We start from the raw sequence: 19,561 nt of genomic DNA on the forward strand, positions 1-19,561 counted from the left end.
TATTCTCTATCTTCTTTTCCTCTCACTCCAGTACGCAGTGCAACCACTTAGTGCAAGAAAATTACACCAACTACCTCCACTGTTCCTTCATGTGCTTATAACTAAAGACAAATCAATCTTCCCATTGCTTTGGCACCATAACTGTACATTTACACTCAAGAGCATTCAGCTGTGTGCAACTAGGAACCAAGTAAGAAATGATGACTGGAGGAAGAAGTACACACATGCTGCACCTTGGATTTTATTTAACTCAAGTTCATCCAAAAAAATTCTCAACTGGCATTTAAGTACTATGTGAGTTATCATCACACGTCATATTTCAGCATGAAAAATAAAACATGCTAACATCTAAAAAATTGGTTGAGTTTTTCCTGTTGAAAATTTCTTTGAACATATGGCCCTGCCCTGGGGATAAATTCATTATTTGTGTACCGTTAGACATTCCCTAAATCTTAATTTTATACTATATTTGTCAAGTCACTGAAAAAGAACAAGTAATATCTTTGAACAAATATTAGATTATTAATAATAAAATTGCAAGTATTCACAAATTCTTGACTTGCAAAGACAACTAGGCCTTAATATGCTTCAGAAAAATCTCTGCAAATATCTTTTCTAGCAATCTATCCTCAAAACAATTGTCATTTCCTTTTTATTGATAGCATAGCATAATAGATGTTCTAGGGGAACTGTTAGGTCAGGGCTTGAACTGATGACTGAACACCTGGTGAAAAGGTGTGTCTAGCCCAGAGAGCACAGACACACTGTTTGCACCTGTGCTCCCCACTTGACGAGAAGGGGTGGACCCAGGGTGGAGCCATGCTGGGTTCTTATAAGAATCAGGCACTGAATAGGGAGCATCTCTTGGATCTAGGCTGCTTTGTGAGAGGGAGTGCTCTATGGCTAGAGGTCCCCTTCACTAGTTGGGTGAGTTTTAGTTTGTGTTCTGCGTGTGGTTTTTAGCCTACCTGTGAGTACTTTACTGGGTACCATCAAAAACCTACTTGAAGAAATTTTGGTTCTTTATAAGTAGAACAGTTGCCTTTTCTGTAATGCTCTAAGAGATAAATTTCTTTGCCTGGCTTACCAAGTGTGGTACAGGATGCTATAGTTGGTCTCTTCCCCGTCTTCTTCATGGATAAAATATGTATAATGTGGAAGCAGTGTTCACGTCTCTTTTGGTGAATCTAGAGTTCTAGTTCTCATGTGCTCCTCTTCTAAACAAACTTTAGTGTTGATGGCTTCCCTTGAAAGCTTGATTTATTTATGGAGTTACTAATTGCTATAATTTCTTATCTGTTTGTCTCTTCCCCTGTTGTGAAAGCATTCTATTTTCCCACATGCTCTTCAGAATTGAAACTGCAGTGAGAATGTGCATGTAATGAGTATTAATCTGGCTATGGTTTTGCATGCATAGAACTTGTAAAATTTCTGTGAGATTACTTTCAGGTGATAACAGCTTTCTATAATTACTTTGTATTGTTAGTCTTTGAGCTAGAACTGTTTACTGACTTCATGGCTCAACAGATAGAAATAATATGCTTTAGATAATATGGTAACAGATTATTTTTTTTTTAACTTATGATATGTAATTCTAGCTGTATTTATTGTAATTTGTCATAGTACACTTGTTTTACACGGTAATGTTTCTTTGGGAGCATAGTGGAAAAACTCCTGGCCCCTCTTTGACATGTTCTTTCAACTTGCATATTGGCCCATCACAAGACATATTTAATGTTAGAAAAAATTGCTCTAAAATCATATTGCATTGTGATTGTGTAGGTGGTTTGTGATCATTTATTTCTCAACTCTGAAATTCTGTAGATTTGACTCCCTCTCCATACGCTCATAGTACCATCCAGAGTCAATATCTGAATACAAGCCTTACTAGTTCTTGCCATTTGGACATGCAAGAATGTTAACAGTGAGCTTAACCACAGATCTCTGCTGTATAGTAGAGAGCCTGTACAGCCAAGTCAAAAAGGCAATAAATCCAGATCAATCTTCTTATTCCTGCAGGTTTGTATTTTATGTACCTCCTGAAGGCTGGAAGTATTGTGAGCTGCAGGTAGAACTGAAGGAACAATGTTGTCCCTTGTGCACCCATGGACCCAGCCCTATTGAGCAGGTAGAATAGTATCTGAACATAGATGCATCGATAAGTAATAGAAGATTGTTAATTTAATGTAATCTGAAGACATCTCTAAGGGCTTTTTTCTACTTTTCTCAATATCTTTATGATAATTTAATGATTATAGAGTAAATCACGTTCCCAGTTCTTTTTAATAACCTGGGAAGTCACCAGAATCCAATTAAATAAATGCACCACTCTTTGTTCACAGTAAGTAGCTTCTGATTATTTAAGTTTAAATAAAAAATAAAACTTGAGGTTTTTGTACTGTACGTGACCCTAAATGTCATTATTATGACTTCTGACTCTTCACTTTCAAAGCAGACTTGATCCACTACACCTGATGGTATCAGCTTTTCTGTGCATGCAGTACACTGTTAGATTGTATATTGAACTTGTGGACTAGAAAAGAAACTTGCAGCACAAGAAGAGATGAGGAGTTTCCACAATTATCTTCCAAGGCACTAATGAGCATCTTCAGGTCAGTTCTTTCAGTGCAGAGAACTTCCGTCTGTAAGGGGATGAGGGCCACCTGACACAACATAGTATGAGTGCCCTTGAAGTTGGCCCTTAATAGCAAGCAGCAAAGGTATACTTTAAAGGGGGCTATTCAAATGATGAGCAAGCCAGGAAAAAGGTACAGCAAGAGATGTTCAGTTCTCCTGTTAAACACTTTTGCTGACTGTGTCCTATTCTTCCAAGCCACACATGCTTTCACTAATAGTTATCTTTGTGGACAGTGGGTTCAACTAGCCAAGGGAAAAGGAACTTAGAAAACAAAGATGAAAATTGCCTTGAGGGTGGTGAAGAGCAAGGCTCTTTTTTCCTCTTTAGAAATCCAGATGATGTCAGACTATAATGAATATACGTTGTTTGCTTTTTTTCTTTCTTAGGCTCCCTCCTCCTGAATGTGTTGCTAAATGTTTTCACCTCCAATTAGTAAGGGCCGGGGTTTTGCTCAACTCACACTGGAGCTGTCAGACTTCTGGTTACCGACAGTTTGAGTTTTCAGCAGTCCTGCACAGGCATGGACGAAATACTCAGTTTCTTAGCTCCCAATTCACCCTTTCTGTAGTAGGTTTGAGCTTTTGTTTGGTTCTGTGGTAGCAATCAAATTTTCTCAGTTTATACTGTAGAGAATATGATTCTGCTTTTCAACATCGTCTTCTAATTTCTAGATAATGAATCCAAATGGGGAGTCTGTCTTTAAGTCAATCTTCTTTTTCCTTAAGTTATTCTTTCCCACCTGTTTGTTTCTGTAACAGGGTCTGCCAACTTCCCATTAAATACTATTAAAGCTCTACAGATTTCTTTCTTCAGAACCTGAACTACTGTTCTCTATGATGATATCTTAATTTTGTCCAAATTAGTACAGTTGGACATTGGTGCTTTTGAGTTTTTCTCTCTCATGAACTTGACAGGTCTGCAGCCAGTTGTGTCTTTGGTAAAGGTCTTAAATTGAAAAACAAAGACGGTGACAATCTTCCTGATAGGCAGTAAACATCCTGTGACATCTCAATCAATTACCAGAGTGTTTAGCCACCATTTATAATACAGAACATGGACTGTTTGTGAATAAACTTGATTTGCAGTCTCACAAATATTAGTAGGGGAGCTTATAAATATCAGGAGGAGGGGAAAAGTTAATCTGCTCAAACATGGAATGTTTTCCTTTTGACTTGTGCATCTTTTATTTCTTTTTCCTCATAAGCATTCTCAGAGAAAGTGGATGATTGATTTTAAAATGACCCTAATTCAAGGTTATGCCAATGAGACAACTGTCTTTATCTTTTGATTTAGATGTTCTAATCTTTCCTTTACGTAAAGACTGTGTTGGCTTCATTGCCTTTATAAGCAATCTTGCTTCCAGCATTATCTGCACGCTGGCTCACACGTTGTTTCACCAGCAGGTAAGTGGCAGTTTAATAAATCTATCTAGAACTCAGAAAGCCAGCTTGGAGAAGGTAGTGAAAGATGCAATGATATTTGTATAATGAAATTCCAAATTTCTAATGATTCTTTAAATCTTTCATTTCATAGTCATTCTTCTGTAACAAAATTTCAGCGGGAGTTTTATGTTACCTCTTTCAAGAAGCTTGAGTAGTTTCCTCTTTAGGACCTGAAGAAGTACGATAGGTAAGATTCAATTGAAATGCTTCTTCTGGATACTGCTGCCACTGCTTTAACTCAGTTTTATCACTTTGTCAGCCAGAGGTCACGCATCTTTCTAAATGGTCATCAGTGAGGCTTCTGGGTCTGTGCAGGGAGTGTAGTTCCTGCCAGGTATGGCTTTGTTACATTCACTCTGCGGCAGTAAGACTGAATTTGTAATATAAATATTGAGTAACTCCATCAATCTACTAGATATTGTTAAAGATTTTCAGCAGTATAGCTGACATAAGAATATGTGTTTGAGGCACTCTTAACTACTAAAATTCTTAGTTATTTAACCCCAAGTCATTCTGCAGCGTATAGCCAAGACAGAGTATAGATGATATCTGTCCTTGAAGGAGCTGACTACAAGGAAAATCTAGGCAGAGTACATGTATATATTTAACACACACTATTGCAGATACTTGAGCAGAATATACAGAATAAACAGAACAATGCTGCATGCGCGCATGTGCAGTTCTGTGCAGGAACAGAAATATTTGTTATTAAATATTAGGACCACTTCCATGATCCTAGTGCGGGAAAAAGAATACCCTAATATGGGACATTTTCATACACTTTCTAAATCTTTCCAGAAGTGAGTTCAGAAGACAGTACTCCATTTTTGATGAGACTTTGACTACTTCTATCTGTAAGAGGATTCCAGCACACAGACTGAAGTTTTGTGGCCTTTCCTCCAAAGCAATCAGATTTCTATGGGCTTGCAGAATTTGGGATTGATTCTTCTCATATTTGTTTTCCTGTCTGTTACTTTTCCCTCCCAGATCCTTGGTCATGAAGACAGTTCTGAAAAACAGCATCTTCAAGAGGTGTCTTTTTCACCCTGCCCTCATCCAGAGAAAGTAAACATCTATCAAATTTATTTCTAATCGTTCTTTTTGCTATTTTTACTTTTTAATGTAAATATCTCAGTGGCAAGATACAAAGCACACTGGTATTTTTAGTTAGCTCCCAGGAAATAAGCTAGTCTCTTCCATATATTTTCTTTCAGTAAGACGCACGTGGGTTTATAAGATATAGTGCATTCATGGCTGTTAATGCACTAGATCTACATCCTTGGTTTCTGTCATTTAAAATTAGAAAAAGAATTCCTAGTAGTTCCACCTATTTTAAATATTGCTTTAATTGCAGCTACTGCAGTATTCAAAGCTGGAGAAAAAGATGGATGGCTCTTTATTAAAAAAAAAAAAACCACCTAGGGCAGCTCTTAGAGTGGAAACACAGATCTTCTCTTTCAAGAAATGGTTAATGTATCTCTGTATAGGAGATTTCCTTGGCGCTTGTTGATAACATCTGTGATGGCACTATTACTGGCAAACTTGATGATTTACTGGAAAGAATAAGAACAGAGCTTTGGCCTCAGAAATGTCAGTTGAAGGCCTCTTGATTGATTCTTACAATAATCCCACAGAACTATTTGTCCACTACTCAAATTCACTATTTTTCATTCCTTGTAGATAGTTATATGTATGCTTAAAATTAATTCATGCTGGAGGTAAGTATGAAAGAATAGTGTAGTATAAGCAGTCTGAATCACAGTAACCAATGCTTCCAAAAAAATCAGTTGCTGTTTGTCATTGTCTTGTTACCAAGTCAGTCCAGTGGCTCAGTATTCGTGTACTGAAGTTAAGGATTTAAGACCCAGGACTCAAGTACATCTCTTCCAAAGCAATTAGTTACATCAGGAATATTAGGGTGTTATTCCTTAGGTAGGCTGTCTTGCTACAAACTATAAAGGACTTGTCAATTTTTTTCACAACTTTAAAAAGGGAACAGCAGCATGATGGAGTGTGAGTCTCCATGCATTTCCAAAAAAAGAGACTGTCATGATCACATCTATTGTCTAGCTGCGAAGGTGGGGAAAATCTTCACTGAATTTAATTCCCTTCTCTTACAGCTATGTCTCAAATAACTTATGTTTCCATCCCAAGGGTGTAGCATGTTGTCTTCAGTGGTGAGAAACACAAAAACACAAATATATTTCCTCTCTGATATTGCCAAGATTTTAAACATGTTGAGAACTCAGTCCATCTTTTCTACATTGTTTTCACTTTTCTGACTTTCATCATCTCTGAAGTACCCAGGGTTTGCACGATGTTTTTGAACTGAAGCTGTTCTAGCATTGTATGGAGATGAGTAGCCCTGGCTAATACAGTTTCTGTGTAGCCTGAATGTTTTCTTTTTCTTTTTCTTTTTCTTTTCTTTTTTTTGTTGAAAACAAAATCATGGCATGCTGTACATACCTAAGCTTAAATATGAATGAGGATATCCAAGTTTCTTGAAGTGACATTTCTCCTTATTCCTAAAATAAACCTCTGGCATGTTCTCTTGAAGGTGATTTTATGGGAAAATGATGTGGCAGTAAGAAATATTTCTTTTACATTTTCTTCATCTCTATACTTTATAAAACCTTCAGAATGTCCAGTTTCTGATACAGTATGAAAATTTGTCTATACTATATCTAAAGTCAGGAAAATATATATAGAATTCTGTTCAATGTATGCATGTATATCTGACACTTAAAATGTCAGCAAGAGTGATTTCCAACCAGATTTCACTTTAGAAGCTTTGCTTATAATGAAGTCAGAGTTACAACTGTGTAAGAAACATTTTGCTAATAATTAGTCCGGTTGGTGTTTGCGTGGCTTTAGGTTCAATAATATTTTTTCTGTATTTAGTTTGCATATGTTTTCCTTTTATTGTATTGTTGGTGCCTTTTATGTCTAGCAGTGTAAAACTTCTGTGAAAGTACTAGACGTGAAAATTGTGTGAGACATATTCCTTATTCTGAAGCAGTAAATTTCCAAGACTTAGAGCAGCAAACATCTTTATATACGTTTGCTATATTTAGGACTGATGCTAGTCCATGAAATTGCAGTTAGGCTACATAGCATTGTATAGCATTCTGGACTTGTGGAAAAATTGGAAGAGCAGTAATCAGCCATTAATATCTGACTAACTCTGGTTTGTTGAACACTAGAGGGAGATCAAAGCAAAAGAATAAATGACTAGTAGACTGTAGATTGTAGTTACTAATTCAGTTTGTTCATAAAACTTCAACTGATAAAATGAAACTGCAGGTATGGTATTATCCTAATTTTTCACTATTTTTTTTCTCATGCCTTTGTTTGATATTGTTTTACCTGAAATGTGATTTTTAAAGAATAATGAAAACCTGATAAGGGAAAGGACTGTGCTTATATCAATATTTCAGTGAATGAACTGTGTGAAATTTTTTCATATGAGACATGTACTTTGAGGCGAAGACTAAGATTTCAGCAGCTGAAAAATGAAACAATAAACACAGTCCATCTGTCTTACTGTTTTCTAAATACTCAGTACTTTGTTTTGGTACAAGCCTGCAGCAATAAGCAGAGGAAACTTGTTTATCTGCAGGACTTCCATCAGTGTGTAAGCAACTGAGACTGATCACATTCAGGGTGGGATAGAACCCTTTCACAGTCATAACTGCTGTTTTATTCAGTGTTTGCTGAACAAAGTTAGTAATAAAAAATGTGCCTCTTAAGATGCAGATTTTTGATAACTTTATTTTACGCAAATCTAAAAAGTGCACACTTTCTTACCCTCTCAATTGCTGATGGGAAATGCCAAGGCTTTTCATAGAATTCCCAGAGGAATGGCCCTTAGGGCATTTAATAGTTTCCTGAGAGGAAGGCTCTGGCTTATCTGGCTCTAGCAGAGAAGGAACATTGGCATCCAAGCTTCAAAACTAGGAATTATTCATGCTGCAATTTGTACAGAGACTGCTATGCTCTTAAGGATGAGCTGGGTGGAAACAGGACTGTGTTGGTACTTGTTATTGCAGTGAAGAGCTCACAGTGGGTTAGGTTGTCCTGTATAAACTGTTGCCATGCTCCTACTGCACTGCCTGCCAGCCACTTGTACAAGCATATTGTTGGTATTAGGGGGGAAAAAAGAGTTTCTACAGGCTCAGAGGATGTGATAGAAATGAGAGGAAGGAGATGCATAGATGGGAAGGGAGAAGTGGAACTTGGGCTCTCAGCACAGCAAGCTGCTACAGCGGCTCAGGGCTTGCTGTGAGACCATAGCCACTCTTAAGAATACCAGGCAGCTCTCCTCCACGCAGAAAACAGTAGTATCCATCTAATATTAATAGCAAGACTAGGGACCCACTTACAAATTGTCTTGTTTAGTGTCACATCTAGGGGAGACAGGTGACTTTTAGCTGAGGCACCACATCTCTGAGACTGGCACTCAGGGGAGCGGCTATGCTGTGCAAATTCATCTGTTGCAGTGACTTAACGTTTTTAAGAACTATGTAGTTAGATCCCAAATTTGTCTTTAGTTTTATGTGCTCTTATTCACTTACTTCTTGCTTGAGTAAAGCCCACCTGGTAGGTAAAATAAGTGCCCACCAGAATGTGCAGGGAACTTCTTGTCCTCATAGATCATCTTCTGATAACAGGTCTAGTCCTTTTCATCACCATGAAAGCCAGTGATCTAATGAATGCGAGGAGAAATCATCCTTGTATTTGTTTTACAACTTTATAAACTAACTAACTCAATGTTTTTAAGTGACATGCTTCCTTCATAAATGCCTTGTACATCTGGAAAAGCTGGAAAAAAAGAAAAAAATATTTTTTTCAAATCGGGTTGGATGCAAAATCCTGATCACTCGAAGAGGAGTCACTGGGAGTGTACAACGCTCTCATCCATGTACATGTGTGTGACCAGTGCTGTCACCTTTCAGAAAAAGGTTATTCTCGGCTGCATCAGGCAGCATAATCAGTCACGCTTTTCAACCAACCACCTCCACAGAGGTGGTGGTTCTAGTCTGACCAAGGAGAACCTTGTTGCTATTACTGCTAACCACACCAATTGATTTAATGTTTTGAAACTGAAGGAAGGGCTTTATTTATTTACTTAATAACTGCTTATCCAACTAAAAAAAAAAAAATGTATCAAGTGCAGACCTGACTACTCCCAGACCTTGCAGGTACTAAGTCGCTGAATTTCCAATGCGTGGAAAATTGATTTTTTGTTATCAATACGCACTGGGTATGCAGGAAAGAATTATGCATTTTGTCCAAGGCTAATCCTGCTCAGTGTAGAGGCCCCTCAACATCTACTAGGACTTTCTCAGCATGGCTGCAGGCAGATATACTGTTGTTGCACCTTAGCTGTGCAATATGCATGGTGCCAACATACTTTGTCAGTGTCAGAGTGTTGTAAAGAAACAAACCATAATCACAGTGAATGAATATAATTGACAAATAATCCAAATTACATTTCTTTCCTATGTTTCCACACTAATGTCTGTATACTTCCCAGTCCTGGCTTGCTGTTTTCCCTGCTTTGTCTTGCTTTAAAAAACTACAGACTGAATGGAAATTGCTGATAATATTACAAATGTATGCATTTTAGCAACTTCACTATTTTTGCCAGCTCATTTCCCATTATGCCAGATCAGGAGACTGCCTCTTTTTATATAAATAATGTTTCAGAACATCCAAACTGACTGAGTTGTTGACTTCTCCCTCCAGGACCTAATTTAAACGTGTGAAGGAAAATGCCCAAGGTTTTTTGTTGGATTTGTGATACTTACTATTAAATCTGAAAATGTGTTTCAAACAAAGTTTTTTGGTGTTTTGTTGTTGCTTATTTCTCTTTAATGATTTCTCTTTAATGCTTTCTGCTACAGGCAAAATTTTTATTAGACTGCATAACCTCAAGAAAAGGAAAAGCCAAGTAGTTCAGCCACTGATGGGAGGGGAGGGGGGATAGATTGAAGTATAACGCAAAGTTTTATTCCTAAATTGCTGTGTCCTGTTTTTAACAATCCTGACACATGAGCACTGGTTGTTAAAAGTTGTTTTTTGCAGGCACATGCAAAAGATAAATCTCAGATCAACTGGAGGCGTGCTGATTAATGATATTGATCTTTTATCTGGACAGTACAATGATGAAGCAGGTGGATGCAGTACTGACAGTGGAGAGGAAGTGTGTTGCATCCAGTCTCTGTCTGGTAGTGCAGCCAACACAAGAGGGTAAATTTTTTTTTCAGCTGATGGCCATTTATAGCTTTGTGCAAAATGGCCTTGGCTTTAATTTCAGTGGGTAGTCAGTGGAACTATAATTCCAAGTACCAAGGTATTCTTGTGTCTTCCTTCTGTGGAAACTATTAACTTTAAGGACACACTGAGATTATGGATCATGTTCAAAAGAGCTTTACACTCCATACGTAGCCTGTCTATCCTGTGCTGCTCATAAGCATTGAACTACTTTGTGCATGCTCTCTGGTCATCCTATAGCTGCAAAAGAATCCTGTAAATGTAGGATTACAGCAAAGGTATGATCACAATATGCATTGTGTAGGTAAAGCAGTCTATTTACAACCTGTGTACAACAGGATATGTACATAGAAACTTCTGTCTGGGAAGTCTCAGACAAAAACTGTGAGACTGCATTGAAGCTTCAGAACAGGAATAATTGGGAACATCTTTCATGGAATCCTAATAATAAAGTCTTCAGTAGCCATATATACATATTGAAATGAGAATCTCTGAAATAAGAATGTCTTTTTTTGGTTGTTAATTGTCCGAAAACAACATTAAGTGATACAACATTACCATTCATTTCTATAACTGCTAAGAATCCGTTACAAGATCTCAGCACTAATCAAGTTGTAAATTTAAGCATATTTATATTCTGTAAAAGAATACATAAATGTATTATGTCATGCCATTTATAAAACTGCTTTCAGCGAAAGAGCCATTATGTTTATTTATGTTTATCAAGGGAATAAGTTTAGCAGTATGAGTGTACCAACAAAGCAACAGTACTGATAAAGAGTTGTGAAAGAACAGGGATGTAACAAAGACTTTTTTTTCCAACTCATTATCATGTTTAAATCCCATTTAAACAAGGCTTCGGAGTGTCCTTGTTGACTTTCTATTAAGAGTGAAAATTAGGTTATGAAACAGATCATTAGATGAGAAATCGTAAACTTAACCAGGACAGTAGCTCTAAGTGAGAATAGGAAAAACATACCACTACAAAGACATTGGTGAATCTCTTGCATATGTTAACGGATGCTGATCTAACTGTCCAGATGTGCTGCAGTGCAATTCAGTTCTTTCATTCAATTACAGAGCTTTTTTTTGTTCCCTGATAGGTATGGGAGCTGTCTTGAATGTTTTCTTTTAAAGGAGCTGATAGCTTCTTTCAGTTGAGCTCATGTTCTCCGGTTGGTCCAGTTTTCAGCACATTTCACCACAAGTAGTACCTTACTGGCAATCTCAGCAGATGATAATAGCAAATCCAGATCAGAAACCTGTTATCACTTGATATGTGGCCAAACACATTTGAGCTGAATGCTCAAAATGCATTAGATCTAATCACATTCAAGCAGAGGTTCAGCTATGCCATTTACAGGCAGCCACCAACACTTAAGGAAGACTTGTATAAAAAGTAATTAAAACTTCTGAATTCTTCTTTTGAAACAATACTAAAGAGCATCATAGCATTTAATAAACCTGACTAGGAACAAATGCCCAAGTGCATTTCAAGACATATTGGTATGAAAGTGCCAAAGAACTAAAGGCTGTTTTGAACTTAAAAACAGGAGAATATTTCAGTTCTTAAAAAAAGGAACATTCCAAATAGCAACTGCATTTGTACTTCACAAATGGAGCTATTAAAATTACAAGAAAAAGTGTGCCTTATTCTCTATGGGTAATATCTGAGCCAAATTAATATCACATGCATTTACACCTTAATAAATAACTTAAAAAGCCTAATCCTTTGGAAAGATTTCTATAGGCTTTCATATAATTTAGATCAGGATAATTACAGAGAAAGAAAAAAATAATTTCAATGCAGAAACAAAACATTTGATCTTTTAGATAGTTGTAAAATAAAGCCAAAAAAAGATTTTGCTTTGGATCTTAAAAATATGTTTAAATCAAGGGAATGTTTCAATTTGCCTGAAAAGGCAGTTTGGCACTAGTATCTAACATAACTCTGAAAAAAATCAATATTTACAATGTTCACATCTAAATTAAGAGCATTTTTTTATTTCAACATCAACAGTGTGGTGGTAAATATGCTACTGTTCTGGACAACAGCTTATCTTGGCATTTGTTTCGTCCATGTCTAATAATGCTATAAATCTTGTGAGAAATGCCAGATTTTCCCAAAGCAAACAGCTGGGCCAGTAGAGACTGCCAAATTCTTGAAGTCTGTGAAATTGTTTCAATAAGCATGGGATGTTCATTGGTAAAGAAAACTATATTTTTTTTTAAACTTCCCTGAAGCTAACAGAGAATTTACACCTTATTTTCCTCTCAGGCACCGTGGAGCTTGGAGCTGCTCTTCTTTTATCCAAAGCAGCTTAACTTCACTCCAGCGATATATATTCATTCAATTGCGAAAGGTGGTACTTCAAATGTTTGCTTTTTTGGCATGCAACAATTTTCTTCCTGATATTTATTTTTCTATATGTTCTATTGCAGGAGAAATTCAAAACATTTCAGTTAAGGCTTCAAATTGTTCCAGATGAAGGAGAAAGCCTTCAGCAAAAGGATGGTCTGACTGACAGGTCAGCTTCAGAGTAAAGCCAAGCCTGAGAAACAGGAATACAGAGGCTTTCCAAGAGCAGAAGCAATGAGCACTGAGATACCTTCCAACCTAATCAAACATGCAGGGCAGACAAGCATTCCATCTCTTGAAAATATAACAGATTTTTCCTTAAATATCACTGACTGCAACCAGGTCGTTGTGCCAGAGGAAGTCTTTTTCACTGTTGCTGCTGCTGGCATACTAGAAAATCTACTTGTCCTTGTTGCTGTCATCAGAAATAAGAATTTGCACTTGCCCATGTACTTCTTCATTTGTAGCTTAGCCATTTCAGACATGTTAGGCAGCTTGTACAAAACTCTGGAGAATATCTTTATTATCTTGTGCAAAATGGGGTACCTGACACGTCGTGGGGACTTTGAGAAAAAGCTGGATGATGCCATGGATTCCATGTTCATTCTGTCTTTACTGGGGTCCATTTTCAGCTTGCTAGCTATTGCAGCAGACAGATACATCACTATCTTCTATGCTTTGCGGTACCATAATATAATGACAGTACGAAGGGCTTTGGTCATCTTGGCAATCATTTGGACATTCTGTGCTGGCAGTAGCATTGCCATTGCTCTCTTCTCCCATGAAATAGCTACAGTCATTCCCTTCACCATCCTGTTTCCTTTAATGATGTTTTTTATACTCTGTCTCTATATCCATATGTTCCTCCTGGCTCGATCTCATGCTAAAAAGATTGCCTCGCTGCCAACTGGTGCAGTCCATCAGAGAACTAACATGAAAGGAGCCATTACACTGACTATTTTCCTTGGAGTCTTCCTTTGCTGTTGGGCCCCCTTTGTTCTTCACATCCTTTTAGCAAGGTTTTGCCCACACAACCCTTACTGTGCCTGCTACATGTCCATTTTCCATGTGAATGGGACCCTCATAATGTGCAATGCAATCATCGATCCTATGATTTTTGCATTCCGAAGCCCAGAATTACGGAGTACATTTAAGAAGATGTTCTGCTGTGCGAGGCACAACTGGAACTGGTAGAAATTAAATGAAGGTCAATATTACAGAAGCGCACCCAGTGCAACATCAGTTTGCAGAGTTAAAAATACTAAAGCAAAATAATACTACACTTGCAGGTCATTGCCAATGATTTTCAGAGAGCTGTAAAAGAATAAGTATGAGCAAAGTATTCAGACAAGTCTTTGTCAACTAAACCTCCAGAAATATTACTGATTAAGTGAATTCTACTGATAATTTTCATGCAATAGTCTAAAAATAACTGCATCAACTATCTGTTATCATTTCAGAAAAACTTAAATGTAAATCTTCTGCAGCAAGTCTTGTGTTCCCCCAGAAAAGAGTTAATACAGTAATTTCAATTTAAAATGTATACTACTTTAAAATTATGTTGTTTAAATCACAAATAAATGAATAATTATTTGAAAACTCCACACTTACATAGAAGTCTGTAATAAAGCAGAAAATATGAACACGTGTTTGTAATTCGCTGGCAATGTTCACTCATTACTTTGTTCTTCAACATTGGGTCTCCTTAAAATCTTGCCGTTAGTAATTTTCAAGTGTCAAAAATAACTTTTGGAGCATGAGTCCAAGCAGAGTTATTTTGGTTTAAAAGCTATTTTCAGTGACTAAAGAGTTTTTCCCAACATAGAGATGTTATGGCAGCACAGATTATAGGCTTTCAATTTTAAAACCCCAAAGTCAGATCTGGATCAGCAAAGGGAATTGCTGATTTTGCCAGCTCCTCATTTAAATTCCATAGGCCAGTTTATTTTAATAAAATAATAGGCTTCAGAGAAAGTAAAAGAACTCTGATATAGCATTAATTTTCTAAACATGACAAACACAACAAGGAATTAAAAAAATAAAATACCAGACAGAAAATTGAAAGATCTCCAAGGAATTCAGTCATCTGATAAGGGATCAGCTTGCCAGTTTGGAAGAATGCTACAAAACAGATTGCTATTTACAATATCCTAGTGAGAAATTTTTGAATTATCCCTGTCAAAATAATACAACACTTAGTAAGGCAGAATAGTTTTCACCTCAAAATATCCTGAAGCAGTCTGGAGCGTATGGTGAATTAACCTCACGGTAATTCCACACAGAGTTGTTCAGCTGTGCCAGAGAAAAAAGATTTAGTAAAATACAGACATGAAACTGGGGGAGCCAAGGCATGGCTAGAACAAGAGGAGAGGAAAAGAGAAAATCCATTCATGCACAAATAGAAGATCTTTTCTATTGCGTCTGTCAAAACACAATAAGAAAAACACATATTTTAAGATATATGGAATATGGACAAAAGTGTAAGTATTCAGAAGAACTTAGGATTACAGATAAAGATGTAAGAAAGGAAGCAATAAATCTGAAAGTCTCTACAGAACTAAACAAAGAAAATAAATGAGAAAAAATGAGTTGGTGAATGTCAAAATGATAAAACATTTTGGAAAGAAAATCATGATATAGACCTTTTATTATGTCTGCAACACATGAAATATATATAAAATGCAGTTCCTTCAAAACTTTGTTTTCCATCCTCTTCCCTACTAAAGAAATAGATAAGAGCGCTAAGTACCCTCCATCATGTTAGAAGTCACTGCATCTCCTAAGTCCACTCTAACTATATATTCACAAAGCCTCCGTGTTCAGACTGTGGTCTTCAAATGTAAATTTTAGTAAAATATGTGCAATATATATACATATAACTTCTAAACATGAAGAAGTAATAATTAAAGAAAACACTATACATTTATCACTGTAAAGAGGAAGGAACATTCCAGACTGATTCATATCATAATCCAATTGTAAAATATTTTATTGAAATCCTGTATGAAGTCCTTCAAGTAGGACCACTCATTTTGTGGAGTCTGTGGTAGTTAGGAATAAGACAAATGTGACAGCATGGAATGGGGAGGACAGGCTTACAGTTTTAGCAAGCTCTGTATGGTGCCAGCCAACACATACTGGTTTCTTCTATCGCACCAGAATGTGGATAGGGTGGCTTTGCCTGCAGGAAAGAAGATAACTTGGATCCTCACCTAGACAGGTCTCAGGACCCAGCTGGCATCAGCCTTTCTTGCAGCATCCCGAGGCCCAGAGGAGAGAGAAAGATAAAATGTAGGCTATGGACCTCAGGATACAGAGCCCTTTCTGTCCAGCTTTCATTCCCATGCTACCGACACTTTGCTTTGCAACAAAGACCTGGGTTTCTCTTCACTGCCTGATCCTGTATAGTTGTGAGAAAGGCCAGAAGCAAGGAATTTGAACAAGGGGCCATACCCAACATCATTCCAGCCCACCAGGCTGCCCTTTCAGATTCCCAGTCACCCTGACTCTCCCCGTCTCAAGGCATAGCAGGTAGCAGCAGCTGTGGTCTGAAGACCTTTCCTGCAGCCCTCCTACAGTCGTGTTGGACACAAAATTCTCGCTTCTTTATATAAAATCCTAACATTTAAGAAAAGACTTGAGATACAAAATCACTTCTGCAAACACATCTTTCATCCCATTCCTCTTGGCTGTACATCAAGGGCTGAACAAACTGGCCTCCAGTAACCCAGCAACTATCTGCCTCTTGCCATCTCCACCCTTCACAGCCCCATCTCCAAGCCTGGAGTGACTTTTAATCTGCAGAATACGGAGTAGCTACCTGGGTTGGAAAGTAGATGAGCTCTCAACACATCCTGCCAGAAAAATGTCTTTCACTGTCCTTTCTGCCCCACACAGTTGCTCTTAATCTAAAAGATGGAGTAATAATAGCCTTGCATTTCAGAAACACCAGTGCTATGAAAAAAATAAATTGTTACCTACTGGGACACCTGCATGTAGATTACTGCCCAGTATGATTTTTTTTTCTATCCATCTTGTTAAAATAACGAGTCAGCACTTTCACAGCAAATATTTGGCAGGTTTTATCCCACATAGCTCATTTTGACCTGGAAGTACTACAGCAGATATTGACATTGGATCTCAGATCCAAGTATTGTTAGGAATGTTTCCACGTACTGTGACCAGAAACTAACTGCGTTTTCTTTGTAGCCTACCTGGTATAACCTGAGCAACACTTAATCTTATGGCTTGAGGTTTTGTCTTCAAACTGGTTGTAGATACAGGATGGCTGTTACTGTTAGATGTCTAATACCCAGATTGCCAGAAAAATGAGAAGAAAGCTGTTACATAAGCGGATCTAAGACAAAGCATAGGGAGAACAGGTTGTAAACTGTAGGAAAACTACTTTTGTTCCTCATTTGTAATATGTCCAAGACAACGGAACATTCCATATGAATTTGTAAGAAATGCAGATCCTATGCATTTTTGTACAGCTGAAATCTGCAGAAGAATCTCAAGCTGAGCCTAAATTTGTATAAAATAGTATAAAATAAAAAATCAACTGCCAAAAGTTATGTAAAGATCAGAAGACACTTGTAAGAATTTCTTTTTCAGTTTGCTCTAATTTTGTTGATATCAAGCATTCTGAAAAGATTTTATTTCTGGGGAGGCAGAATCAGAAACAACAAAATATTCTTGAATTAAAAAACTTCTTAGGTAGATTTTCCTTTTTAAGTGTATCAGCAATTTACTGCATGTCAGCATAGAGCTACATCTCCTTATATTATTTCTTGATTGGCTGTAAATCTGGCCTGCATTTTATCAGTGGAACAGTTTCCAAGCAAATAAGCTTTTTATTAATATTAATTATTACACATATTAATATCTCCATATACTTCCCTTTGTTGCTCTTCGAACAGATTCTTAAAGCCATGATTTGTGAAGCCTTCATTGTCTTGTACAGAAGTTACTCTAGTTATATGATTTTCCTTCATCTGACCAGCATTAAATTACAAGTGTTTGGGAGTCAGAATTGTACTTTAACTTTGGGAGAAATAAGTATATCTTGGATCTCACTGGAAACTAATAAGCCTGAGTAGAACAACAACGGCGCCTGGAAGATCCAGTCCTTTCAAAATCACAGGCGACACTGCAATCACTGTTTCATTTGGAAGAGCCCAGAGAACTTCTCATGCCTGTGGCTACAAAACTTACCCTAGTCACTTATTGCAAAAACCAAAGAAGAAAACCTCCTCCTCTGCTTCTGTTTTTGAACTGAACTTTATGTTCAGGAACAAAGTGAACAAATCTGATAAAGGCACCGAGGGGAATTAATTCCACTGAAGCAGTTGGCATGCCAGTGAGAGACAGACTTGCACAGCAGTTGAATTTTGTTCACAGAAGAGCAAGACATAGTTTAACAACTGCAAGAAAATTCCTGCATCCTTATGACCCTGCACAAGACTTCCAGCAAAATGATTTGAACTCCTACTAGCTGAACAAAATTGCAGTTTTTCAAAAATATTCAAGTACCTGAAAAAGAAGCTTGCCTTCAAGTGCAGTACACCATCAGAAGGTAATAATATTTATTTATAATATTTGTTTTTAATAAGTATTATGACTTTTCTTTTCTTTTCTGAAATCCCAAGCAAGATACTTAACATGCAGTCAGCTAAAACTACAGACAGGAAGAAAACGATAAAAGGGATCCTAAAGTATTTATTTTGAGAACTAATATTGCTTGTAATTGTACTAAATTGAAGTTATGTTGATAAACCTACTAACATTGTTGGTTTTCTGGATTTGGCTTAGTCTCAGAAGCTTGGAAATGACTTTTTCAGTTTTACATATTCAGATTTCAGACTAATGGTTTTTTTTAAAGTCTTTTTGAGTTAGATTTTAACTAAACTCTTCAAATGATACAGTTATTCAAACAATCTATTCCCCTAAAAGGAACAGCGCCCGTTCTTTAATTCACTCCAGGTAATTATAGAAGATATCCATCTATGAAGATATTCCATGTTCACCATTTAACAGTGCTTTGATAGCACTTTGAAGCTTCAGGCTTTGTTTGAAGCATCACTTTTACAGAAGATGCAGTGCTATTGTGAGCTTCTGATTCAAAAAGAATGGCTTGCAGCATACTTCTGGAGAAATGAGCAGGACTATTTAAGAAAATTTTCATATCCACTTGAAAGCAGCTTTCTTATGCCAGCAAACCCTCTCAAATTACTGCTATAAGACAAAAATTATATTTTTCAACAGTCACATTGTATAATGAGTGACCATTAGCTTTTAAGTAATTGCAGCTAAACCAGCAGAAGAACAAATGCCTAGTAATTAAAATTATTATTTTTTCCTATATATTTATATATATAATAAGACCATTAGACGGGTTTGTCATACCAGCTTTCATTGTTTTAGCAGTTCCTTCACACTATCATTTTTCACAACTTTAGCCCATCAAATGTTTTGCCTGGACTTTGTACACGCTATCTCAATAAACAAAGAGCTTCTCAGAAACCATCTGCTAATGGGAGAATGCAACTTTACAGCAATTTTACATCCTCTAACACCTTGACTGAGGATGAAGGAGACAAAGAACATAAGTAAGGTGGATATTTCTTGTGACAATTTTGCTGCAATGTCAGACATATGATCTATGTAGACAAGCAAATAAGTCTTTTATCAATACTGGTGTACAGAAAGGTTTCCAGAACAAAAAGGCAGGCCTTTTTCCCAACCACTCAGGCTGAGGACCCTATGTCAGCCCAAGGATGTCAGCCCTTGCCCCAGCAAGGCCCTCACTAGCCAGACCTACATCCCAGCCTGGCATGGCCCAGCTTT

At 37.1% G+C, this 19,561-nt stretch overlaps 1 protein-coding gene across 5 annotated transcripts; it reads left to right on the forward strand.

Annotated features, from left to right (window-relative positions):
- Positions 1-843: 843 nt before the first annotated feature.
- Positions 844-14,924, forward strand: MC2R (melanocortin 2 receptor). Of its 5 annotated transcripts, none has more exons than XM_031552825.1 (6): positions 844-927; positions 2,020-2,128; positions 2,453-2,612; positions 4,172-4,267; positions 5,068-5,145; positions 12,799-14,924. In XM_031552825.1, the coding sequence occupies exon 6, from the start codon at positions 12,950-12,952 to the stop codon at positions 13,907-13,909; it is 960 nt and encodes a 319-aa protein (XP_031408685.1). In that variant the 5' UTR covers positions 844-927; positions 2,020-2,128; positions 2,453-2,612; positions 4,172-4,267; positions 5,068-5,145; positions 12,799-12,949; the 3' UTR covers positions 13,910-14,924. The 5 variants fall into 5 exon arrangements, with proteins under 5 accessions (XP_031408685.1, XP_010707078.1, XP_031408687.1 ...); XM_010708776.2 differs by having other exon boundaries at positions 2,456-2,612; XM_031552827.1 differs by lacking the exon at positions 5,068-5,145 and having other exon boundaries at positions 2,456-2,612.
- Positions 14,925-19,561: the final 4,637 nt, after the last annotated feature.

Source organism: Meleagris gallopavo, chromosome 3 (genome assembly GCF_000146605.3).
Source record: "Meleagris gallopavo isolate NT-WF06-2002-E0010 breed Aviagen turkey brand Nicholas breeding stock chromosome 3, Turkey_5.1, whole genome shotgun sequence".
Classification (NCBI taxonomy): Eukaryota; Metazoa; Chordata; class Aves; order Galliformes; family Phasianidae; genus Meleagris; species Meleagris gallopavo.